The sequence below is a fragment of the Lepidochelys kempii genome, chromosome 17 (assembly GCF_965140265.1).
Source record: "Lepidochelys kempii isolate rLepKem1 chromosome 17, rLepKem1.hap2, whole genome shotgun sequence".
NCBI lineage: Eukaryota > Metazoa > Chordata > Testudines > Cheloniidae > Lepidochelys > Lepidochelys kempii.
The window spans coordinates 11,897,168-11,909,198 of NC_133272.1; the positions used below are offsets into that span (position 1 = coordinate 11,897,168).

General features: G+C 42.0%; 1 protein-coding gene across 10 annotated transcripts in view; it reads right to left on the reverse strand.

The window, feature by feature from the left end:
- The window catches only part of PITPNM3 (PITPNM family member 3), a 357,658-nt gene that overhangs the window by 135,070 nt on the left and 210,557 nt on the right, over positions 1–12,031 (reverse strand). The window contains exons 1-2 of one of the 10 annotated variants that reach the window (XM_073315266.1): positions 2,368–2,453; positions 1,861–2,030 (exon numbers count right to left, since the gene is read on the reverse strand). The exons of 8 other annotated variants lie outside the window; for them this stretch is intronic. In XM_073315266.1, the coding sequence (XP_073171367.1) occupies positions 1,861–1,900 (40 nt within the window). In that variant the 5' untranslated portion in view covers positions 1,901–2,030; positions 2,368–2,453. Of the gene's footprint in view, positions 1–1,860; positions 2,031–2,367; positions 2,507–12,031 lie in introns of those variants that run through there. One more of the 10 variants, XM_073315265.1, reaches the window with a different exon arrangement.

Here is a 12,031-nt window from a genome sequence, read left to right on the forward strand (position 1 = left end):
CCTGGATTTGTGCTGGAAATGGCCCAACTTGATTATCATACACATTGTAAGGAGAGTGATCACTTTAGATAAGCTATTACCAGCAGGAGAGTGGGGTGGGAGGAGGTATTGTTTCATGGTCTCTGTGTATATAATGTTTTCTGCAGTTTCCACAGTATGCATCCGATGAAGTGAGCTGTAGCTCACGAAAGCTTATGCTCAAATAAATTGGTTAGTCTCTAAGGTGCCACAAGTACTCCTTTTCTTTTTGCGAATACAGACTAACACGGCTGTTACTCTGAAACCAAAACAACTAGCTGCTCTTGAAAAGCATGGCTTCAATAACATTTTTTAAAATAGTAAGAGATATGCTTTTATAAAATAAACAAATAAAAGAATGCTGCATTCTGAATTTCATAGGCATCATGTCTAGATCTCAGTCCTGTTCTCATTCTGAAAAGAGAAGTAGGGGTAGAAAAATCTGAGACTTATCCTTTCTTTGTGTTGGTAATGCTCACAACCCACTACTCTGACGTGAAATAATCTCAGAGCTCTTAAGTGTATGGTCAGCCTTAAACAGGCTATGGTTTCCCCTCTCCATATGTATGTCTTTCCTTTAAATAAAAAATTCTCAAGGCTTGTGAACTAAACAACTGTTTTCTCTTTTCACATAAATCTGGCTCTCTCAAAATGTTTTCCTGAGCCTCCATGGCACTAGCCTGGAAATCTCTGCATAGACAACACTGAAGAGGGTACATGTCTGAAAAGGAAAGATGCGGGTTACCACAATTACTGAATTACACATTTCCAGATCAGTTTCACTTGCAGCAACAGAATCACAAAAGGAGGCCTATCGAAACAGACAACAAAAGATGTCTCAAAACACACCCTATCTTCCAAACTCTAGCAATAATTCAGCGTATTCATCTTGCTGGTAATTTATTCTATTATTTTTTTTAAGAATCAATACAGTAATTCACAGAAGTGCAATATGGAAAATAAATCAATGAACCCATAAAGAATATTCCAGTAACATAACATTACATGGCTGAGATTGTCAACCCCATTTAAACAATCTTAATACTCATTGAAATGAAAGGGAATTTGGTGCCTAAATCCCCTAAGTAGCTTTGAAAGTCTCAGCCTATAAGATCCATAAGGACCCTTGCAGGAACAATAGGAACTCAATAGGGCAAAGCCAACAAAAAAGCATGACCAAGCCGCATCCGCTTAACAGTTACTGAAGGAAATAATGAAAAACAGAAAAATTTTAAAAACCCAAATCACAGCATAACCCTAATCCAGTAAAGTACTTAAGCATGTGCTCTATTTTAAACACCTGAGCAGTTCCATGAGTGACCTTTCACTAGTCTATAATGTATTTGAGAAGTATATAACTGTTTCAGAGGTAACAAGACAAAAGACACTTCAGTAAAAAGTCACCCGAACTACTCAGGTCCTACAAGTTAAGCATTTAAGTACTTGGCTGGATCAAGGTCTTAAAATCTCCACTAGAGACTGAGTAAGAGAAACAAAGAAAGAAAGCCAAACTCAGACTGGAAATAGAGCATACATTTTTTCCAGTGAGGGTAATTAATCATTGCAATTTTTAAACTGAGATTGGATGCTTTTCCAGAAGATCTGCTCTAGTTCTAACGAGTTATTTCTGAGAAGTTCTCCAGCCTGTGTTATGCAGGAGGTCAGACTAGATGACCACACTGTTTCCTTCTGGCCTTAGGATCTATGAATCCAGTGGGAGCGCATCAGCCTCTTCTATTTTATCTGATGAGATGTTCAAAAGCGTTAACCCAAATTTAAGATATTTGAGGTCCATTTTCTTTTCAGTAAACAACTTTTTTTAAAAAAACACTTATAACAAACCTTCTATTTTGTTTACTTTCATTAGAAGGGGTCTCATCATCTGACCGACAGAACATTCTGCTCCTGCTTTCTCAAAGGCTGCCCACCCCAGCACTGTCACAGAATGAAAACGTTATGGCAATCCTGGAGACTTCACTTCTCCTCCAATTTCCTGTCACTTCTTCCAGCTACTGACATTTGCAGGAGAGGTCAAGGGCATAAGTAGAGGCACTCATCTGGTCATTTAAACAGCGTTACATCAATTTACAGCAGCAGTGAATCGGACATTCTCCCCCAGCCCCCCGACTCTCCATGCCACTAATATGTTAAAAGTTTTTAACCTGGATCGATTTATTAATTTCAATTTAAATAATGACTAAAAAGATGATTATCCAAAGCTTTAGGTGCCCTATCACATCATTAACGATACAATGTAAATTTGCTGCACCAATAAAATCATCAGATGCTGAGCCAGCCAGTTGTCTAGTAAAACTCCTTTCCACCCTCTTCGCTGTTTAGGAAACATACCCTTAGCCCTCTCCAAAAACCCTATTGCAGCGTGTCCACACCAAATCGGGAGTACAGTGAACCAAAACAGAGAGCAAGTCCCAGAGTCTTGGAGCATCGCAGAGAAAGCCCTGCTGGCCACCTCCTCTCTTTTATAATGAGGAGGATTCAACTCACGCATCCCTGCTGACTGCAGCTTTAGCAGTGCGACACGGGGTGAGAGGTGATCCCTCATGTAGACCAGTTAAGAACTGACAGTTACTTAAGAACAGATATTTGTGTTGAATATTTACCAACAAAGGATTGTTTTTTCTTAACAGGCTGTTTCTTTTATTGCCAACATAAGAGACTAGCGAGCATACCCCCGTGCTTGTGATGAAGTAACAACTCCCCTTTGAAGCAGTTACGTCCTCCTCTCTGAGACTTTCTAGACTAGTGGAAAGGTCACCTGCCAAAATAATAAAGCAACAAGGCTGGCTAATCAGTAATATCCTGGCCTTCAGCTTTCTGAATTGCTTGGAAGCGGGATGAGGATTCTTGAGACCAGAGTGCAAAGGACACAGACACCTTGAGGAAACAGCCAGGTTGTTTAACCAACAGAGATTGATGTTTAATCAATACTAGTTGCTCTTTAATAAGGCTCAGTGGCATCTTACAGAAAGGAATGTAGATTTTTAGGTCTTCAAGTAAAAGAGTGTATTGTCTGAGACAGCGGCTCTTGTTAATTTGGTCTCAGCCAAAATGCTTTTTATGTATTTGCCCACAGCGACTGTATAAATGCTTTTCTGAATACATCATTTTTTCTATCCACTACTTGGTTTTCCTGCATGTATTCAAAAGCAGACATCAGAAGAGTTTATCCGCAAACACTTTTTGGACCTGTATGTTTTAGTGTGTTCATTCAAATAATAAAAACACACAGTAGAGCACTGAATATTTACACAGTAAATCTCTTGCACCAAGAGGGACATTTTCAAAAATGACTTCGGAGTCTAGTGTCAAGCTGTCTGGAGTGACTCATGACCATGAGTGCCAACCTCAGGGCAGACTGTCACAAAGCAGGGCACAAACTGGTTGTGAGTTCTATGCTTAGATTTCTCCAACCAAAGTATCAAGTGTGAACTTCTCAAGCACTACAATAGCCTAACCATGGAGTCACATACAATCCCCTTGGGTACTCAGTCTACTTTGCCACCCAGGCAAACCTGCCTTTGTGATAGATGATCCTTTACCCCCCAAAAAATCACAATAATATTCAGGTTTCAGATTAGCAGCCGTGTTAGTCTGTATTCGCAAAAAGAAAAGGAGGATTTGTGGCACCTTAGAGACTAACAAATTTATTTGAGCATAAGCTTTCGTGAGCTACAGCTCACTTCATCGGATGCATTCAGTGGAAAATACAGTGGGGAGATTTATATACATAGAGAACATGGAACAATGGGTGTTACCATACACACTGTATTTTCCGCTGAATGCATCCGATGAAGTGAGTTGGAGCTCACGAAAGCTTATGCTCAAATAAATTTGTTAGTCAATAATATTCAGGTCACTCTCTCTCCCAAAGGACAAGTCACTTATCCCAGGTTAATTGTACCTTAGGTCTCTCACCAAAGATAACCCTCATAGTCAATCCTATATTGAAGTAACTAAAGGTTTATTAACTAGTAAATAACTCATTTCCTTTTCCAAAGTTAACATATACGCACAAATGAGTTACAGTCTTAGGTTTCAAAAAGTAATAAAAGCTGCTGTAATTTCCTTTAGGGCTAACCCAAGCTATGCATCTTGGGTGTCCCTTGCTTATGCTTAGAAATATTGCCCTCTCCAAATTCCAAGCAGCACAGTAATGCAGTTCCTTCTGGTCAGGCATTTTTATTCCCTTCCCCCAGCATTCAAACTGTGATGGGACGAGGGTTTGTGCCCATCCCCATCCCCTCTTCACAGATGTTGCGGAAACAATCAACAAAGACTTTTGTCCACTGATATTCGTCTGCAGTCGATAGGCCTTCTTCTGTTGGGCAAGAGATGATGCCTCTTGTGGCAAACTAACATTTCACATTTGGTGATGCTTCTTTCCTGACTGTGGGGGTTTCCAGTTACAAAGCAAACACTTCAATATTACCTCATAACATGTGATACAGATATTATCAGTAAGGCTGCGAGTCTATCACAGAGATCATGGGAGTCACGGATTCCGTGACTTTCCAGGACCTCCAGGACTTCTGCAATAGCCACTGCAGCTGGCCCGGGGGCCACCTGAGCAGCTTGGGAAGCCCCTGGGCCAACTGCACCAGTCTCTGGCCACCATGCCCCTCCCCCGCAAGCAGCAGCAGGAGTTTGGGTGCAGGAGGGGGCTCAGGGATAGGGCAGGGGGTTGGGGCACGGAAGGGGGTGAGAGCTCAAGGCGGTGCTTACCTCGGAGGGCTCCTCAGAAGTGGTGATATGTTCCTCAGCTCCTAGATGGAGGCATGGCCAGGTGGCCATTGCAGAGCCGGCACTTAGGGTGGGGCAGCACGTGGAGCCTCCCTGGCTGTACCTCCACCTAGGAGCCGAGGGACATGTCTCTGCTTCCAGGGAGCCACACAGAACCAGACAGGGAGCCTGCCAGCCCTGCCAACTCCTCCCCATCAGCAGCAGAGGGCCCACGCTGCCAGCCTGTGCGCTGCTGGGCCACCCCATGCCCTAGCGCACCCAAGATTTAGTCAGGGGTATATAGTAAAAGTCATGGATAGGTCCCAGCCATGAATTTTTGTTTACTGCTCGTGACCTGTCCATAACTTTTACTAAAAATACCTGCGACTAAAACGTAGCCTTCATCATCATAGAATCATAGAACTGGAAGGGACCTTGAGAGGTCATCTAGTCTAGTCTCCTGCACCCATGGCAAGACTAAGTATTATCTAGACCATCCCTGACAGGTGTTTGTCTAACCTGCTCTTAATCTCCAATGATAGAGAGTCCACAACCTCCCTGAACAAATTTATTCCAGTGATTAATCATGAAGTCCAAACATTAACACACATCTCTATAAATTTAATATCTATTTTAACAAGACTAACATGCAGGTGAGTCTGACTGGTTTCCAGCTATGCATTTGACTGTGTTCAGTGAGGCTTAGGGACCTTGGAATGAGCTGGTAGCTGGTCTGCCAGCATCACACCTAGCTCTCACTTGAACTCAATGGGACTTAGGAGCGTATTTCCAAAAGTGACTTAGGCACTTAGGAGCTCAAGTCACTTTGACCCAGATCCTCAAAGGTATTTAGGTGCCGGACCTCCATTGAAATCACTTTTGAAAAAATTTACCACAAATCCTGGAACTCTTCAGAACAACAGGCCAAATCATGAAGATCTTACACAAAACTCTCATTGGGGTTTTACCTGAGCAAGGATTAGGGGAGGGGAAAAATGGAATTACACGTCGCCCCACACACACATGGTATGACTTTAGAGTTTTAAGGTATCAATGCTATAGAAAAATACTTTTTTGATAATAAAAATATAGGATGGTGTGCAGCGGAGAAACTAGCTGGGCAAATGGGTTCAGACAGACAGTCTCTGAGCTCTGCCAATCCACCTAAAGATCACTCGGGTAGAGAGTGAACAGTACACACTGGTTCCGCAACAATGCGGATATTTCTCTCTTCCATGAAGAGCAGGTATTTTTGGTGACTTCTGATCATGTCAGTTGAGATTTTAATCACATGGTCCCAACATAACTGGACTGCAGGATAAAACAACACACATGTACCTGACAGAAATGGATTTTTTCCATTCACAGTAACAATGTAAAGTGCTTAGCCAAATTTTCAGTTGAAAAAACATTTTTATGTCCCAGATCAATAAGCCACAACTGCACTAGTCATTTGGGGGGCTTTTCTTTGATGATTAGGCACTGGTTTTGTGAGGAAAGTTTTCTATTGTTAAGATATCCTGATTCAAGGAATACACTTCTGAAGAGAAAAATGGTCTCTCCCCCATCCTCTCCAGTCAAACAAACATTTCAGGTGCCCTGCTTTTCACTGCAGTACATAGCTACACTGTTGCCAGTGTAGTCAGGGCCTAAGATAGCAATCTCTGGCGTTGTTACTGTGTACACACATGCCACAGTCATCACCAGCTACACACATCATAAAAAGATGAGCCATCAGAACCTGACCTCTACATATTTGGCTACTCTTTGTGCTAAGCAAAAGGAGCAGATCTCAGAGCTCATCTTCTAACGAAAATTGTTATAAATGAGCGAGCCGGTCACATCCTTTGTACAAAACAACACACTGAAGGGAGACAATATCTCTCTCGTAATCTCAGCTGCAAGTGAACACCTGAAATTATGGCCTGCTGGAGGTGATTGCGTAAGAAGGAGCAGAAAGTTGGCATAGGAAAAAACCCAGCTTCCAGCCAACATCAACATTAGTAACATAGGGTGAGCTTTTCAAAGCTGTCCAAGGCCTGGGCTACATATAGTTTTTGTACCAGGTGTGATTTTTTTTTAACTGAAATAATTAGACCACTACCACCCGTAACGTGGACACAGTTATACCAGTTGAAAAGTACTTATGTTGGTATAGCTTGTGGGAGGGATAACTCAGTGGTTTGAGCATTGGCCTGCTAAACCCAGGGTTGAGAGTTCAATCCTTGAGGGGGCCATTTAGGGATCTGGGGCAAAAATTGGGGATTGGCCCTGCTTTGAGCAGGGGGTTGGACTCTATGTTCTCCTGAGGTCCCTTCCAACCCTGATATTCTATGATTCTGTACACCTTCCTGTACAGGAATAAACTATGCATAAACTCGTTTAGACTGGTACAACTGCATCTGCAATAAAAGGCAGTTGTACCAGTTTAACTATGATTACAATGGTGAAATTTGTGTGTGTAGAACAGACCTTACAAATTTTAGATGCCCGGATAGAAATGAATGGGAAGTGGGTGTCCAAATTCCTGTAGGCAGCTTTGGAAATCCCACCCAGAATTGCTATGTTCATTTCTTTCACAATATTTTAAGTGACCTGAAAAACTGAAAGGGATTTTTATAGCATTGCATTTCTCTCTTGAGTAAAATGGTCATCAGTTCTGAAGCTGGAATCATCTTGTCTCTGTTCCCAACAGCCCAGCTATTCACCAATAATCCAGAATCCAAGCCATTTTAAAATTAAAAACATATTTATTCCATAGAATTGGATTTAGTGAAGAACAGCCTGCAGTAGACATAGAAAATAAGAAGGCATTATACATCTCCCAGTCCTTTGGACTATAAATTGCTGTATAATGGAGTCTGAGAAGAAACCTTGCTGACAAAGAGGGTGGGATGACACTAGCTTTTATGTAACTGAAATTCATGGTTTGATAATGGGGAACAACAGATAAAGCAGCACTGTTAATAAAAATGTAAATGAAATAGAAACTCCATACCCAATGCTCTGAATTTTTCATGCCATTTGAGCCAGAGTGTATCCAGAAACTCATCCATGCTTTGCTTTAAAATTTAACGCTGAACCAGAAATGCTTCATTGGTCAATGAACCTGTTGTTTACTGTGAATGTCAGCAAGCATGCTGCAGCTGGGTGTGTATATGACATACAGAAGCACAAAGCCAACTGCTGGGAGACAGTGAAGAACACAACAAAAACAACAGGATTTTAATGCTAGGACATAACTGCCTCAAACAATCGTCATCAATACTTCAGTATTCTGATTGTCATCACCTCCTCTCATTCTATGATGGGCATTTGGAGTAGCTTTAGGAGGCAAAGAGACAAAAAAGCTGCACCCCTACGGAGGTGATGCAAGGTGTGTGGGGGAATCTCATCCCCCCCGCCTGCTCCCGATTTGCTGCTTGGCTTGTACTGCCCTTCTTCTGTCCCCCCTCCCTACTATTGGTAGGTATGCGTCATCTCTGCACCATTATCTGTAGAAAACTAGATGGTCCCCTCTTCCCTCCAGTTGCAGAGCTACATACAGAGAAGTAAAAAGAAAAGGAGGACTTGTGGCACCTTAGAGACTAACAAATAAGGTTGAGAGCAAAAGGAAGAACAGGATAGCAGTGCCACCCTGTCTCAGAAGTAAAATGGGCAGGTTTACAGAGTACAATTACAAGTGAGTAAAGTTCCCTTGTTATACTTCTCTCTTCTCCCATCCTCTGAAGGCAGCTTGGACAGTGACCATATGTAGCAAATTCCCCTGGAAGTTCTCTTGCTGGAAGGACTCTGTGCCCAAAGAAGGCATCCTAAGATGCAGAAAAGTCCAGCCAGTAATATGTATAAAGGTGGTAGGAGATGACCAGGCCATTATCTTACACTTACAGAGATGTATGCCTTCGTCTTCGCTACCCATAGAGTGAAACTCCTGCCTTATCAGCACAGCTATTCATCAGCTTTACTGTAAACTACAAGGATACAAGTGGGTAGCCAGCTAGCCATGGTAGTCTTTGATTCCTCTTTATCTGTTTTGAGAGTTGCAGTGAAGATAAACTAGTGTTTGTTTTCCTAAACCCTAGAGAGTAATGCAGCTAAAATGTCAAAACTTCTTATGCTGGGGGTATATCAGGCTAGAGCAAAATGTAAATAGAACAGCGGTCTCATGGAGATGAGACACTGTGATCATCTTGAGAATTGTGTCCAGAGAGGGACGCAAAGCTAACTTCTCAAGGAAAAAATATAGAGGGTGGTGAAGAAATGCTAGAGAACTTATGTAACCAACCCTCCTAACAAAAATGATGGCAGCTGGGAATGCTCTTTTAGAAGAAAGCAGTTTTCATAGATTCATAGATATTTAGGTCAGAAGGGACCATTCTGATCATCTAGTCTGACCTCCTGTACAACGCAGGCCACAGAATCTCACCCACCACTCCTACAAAAAAAACCCTCAGACCTGTGCTATTGAAGTCCTCAAATTGTAGTTTAAAGACTTCAAGGAGCAGAGAATCCTCCAGCAAGTGACCCATGCCCCATGCTACAGAGGAAGGTGAAAAACCTCCAGGGCCTCTTCCAATCTGCCCTGGAGGAAAATTCCTTCCTGACCCCAAATATGGCGATCAGCTAAACCCTGAGCATATGGGCAAGATTCATCAGCCAGATACTACAGAAAATTCTTTCCTGGGTAACTCGGATCTCACCCCATCTAATAGCCCATCACAGGCCATTGGGCCTATTTATGAATATTTAATTACCAAAACCATGTTATCCCATCATACCATCTCCTCCATAAACTTATCGAGTTTAATCCTAAAGCCAGATAGATCTTTTGCCCCCACTGCTTCCCTTGGAAGGCTATTCCAAAACTTCACTCCTCTGATGGTTAAAAACCTTTGTCTAATTTCTAGTCTAAATTTCCTGGTGGCCAGTTTATATCCATTTCTTCTTGTGTCCACATTGGTACTGAGCTTAAATAATTCCTCTCCCTCTCTGGTATTTATCACTCTGATATATTTATAGAGAGCAATCATATCTCCCCTAAACCTTCTTTTAGTTAGGCTAAACAAGCGAAGCTCCTTGAGTCTCCTTTCATAAGACAAGTTTTCCATTCCTTGGATCATCCTAGTAACCCTTCTCTGTACCTGTTCCAGTTTGAATTCATCCTTCTTAAACATGGGAGATCAGAACTGCACACAGTATTCCAGGTGAGATCTCACCAGTGCCTTGTATAACGGTACTAAAACCTCCTTATCCCTACTGGAAATACCTCTCCTAATGCATCCCAAGACCGCATTAGCTTTTTTCACAGCCATATCACTTTGGCGGCTCATAGTCATCCTATGATCAACCAATACTCCAAGGTCCTTTTCCTCCTCCGTTACTTCTAATTGATGCGTCCCTAGCTTATAACTAAAATTCTTGTTATTAATCCCTAAATGCATGACCTTACACTTCTCACTATTAAATTTCATCCTATTACTATTACTCCAGTTTACAAGGTCATCCAGATCTTCCTGTATGATGTCCCGGTCCTTCTCTAAATTGGCAATACCTCCCAGCTTTATATCATCTGCAAATTTTATTAGCACGCTCCCACTTTTTGTGCCAAGGTCAGTAATAAAAAGATTAAATAAGATTGGTCCCAAAACCAATCCTTGAGGAACTCCACTGGTAACCTTCCTCGATTTAGTCCCATTAAGCTGTTTGAGTTTCACTTCTACCTCAGATATGGTAATATCTAAGTCCATATCCTCATTCCCCTTTGTCATGCTACCATTATCCCTAAGATCCTCTTTAGTCTTATTAAAGACTGAGGCAAAGTATTTGTTTAGATATTGAGCCATGCCTAGATTATCCTTGACCTCCACTCCATCCTCAGTGTTTAGCGGTCCCACTTCTTCTTTCTTTGTTTTCTTCCTATTTATATGGCTATAGAAACTTTTACTATTTGTTTTAATTCCCTTTGCAAGGTCCAACTCTACTTGACTTTTAGCCTGTCTCACTTTATCCCTACATGTTCTGACCTCAATAAGGTAGCTTTCCTTGCTGATCCCTCCCTTCTTCCACTCCCTATATGCTTTCTGCTTTTTCTTAATCACCTCTCTGAGATGCTTGCTCATCTAGCTTGGTCTACAACTCCTGCCTATGATTTTTTTCCCCTTACTTGGGATGCAGGCTTCCGACAGCTTCTGCAGCTTTGATTTAAAATAATCCCAGGCCTCCTCTACCTTTAGATCCATAAATTCTTCAGTCCAATCCACTTCCCTAACTAATTTCCTTAATTTTTGAAAGTCAGCCCTTTTGAAATCAAAAACCCTAGTTGCAGATTTATTTTTATTAATCCTTCCGTTCAGTTTGAACTGAATTAGCTCATGATCACTTGAGCCAAGATTATCCCCTACAACATTTCTTCTATGAGGTCCTCACTATTCACCAAAACCAAATCTAAAATGGCATCCCCTCTAGTCGGTTCAGCAACTACTTGATGAAGGACTCCATCAGCTAACGCATCTAGGAAAATCTGAGCCCTATTATTATTACTAGCACTCGTCCTCCAGTCTATATCTGGGGAGTTAAAGTCTCACGATCACACAGTTTCCATTAGTATTTACTTTATTAAAAACATTAAAAAGGGCTCTATCCATACCCAAATTGGATCCCGGCGGTCTATAGCACGCCCCAAGCACTATCCCAGGGGAGGCTCTAATAGTTTTCTTCCCCCATTTAATTTTTGCCCAGACGGACTCAGTCATATCCATTCCATCGCTTCTTATTTCTTTACATTCTACCTCATCATTGATAGACAGTGCTACTCCACCACCTTGACCTTTATTTCGGTCTTTCCTAAACAGCACAGACCCTTGAATACCCGTACTCCAGCCGTGACGACTATTCCACCCTGTTTCCGTTCTCCCTAGAATATCTGGTTTCACTTCCTGCACCAGTAGTCTAGTTCCTCCATTTTGTTACCCAGGCTCCGCGTATTGGTGTAGAAACATCTTCATTTTTGCTGTTTGGCCTCGCTCACATTCTGTACCCGATTAGGCACGGACATTCTACAGCCAGTTGTAAAGAGTCATGAAGGAAGGTCACATTAGGACCTGAAGAGTGAAGGATAGAGCCTACTGTGGGACTGTCTAACGAATAGCAGACCTCAGCAATAGAGATTAACAAAAGAACCTCTTGATTTAGGGGTTCTCTAAATCAGGGGCTCTCAACCTTTCCAGACTTCTGTACCCCTTTCAGGAGTGTGATTGGTCTTGCATACCCCCAA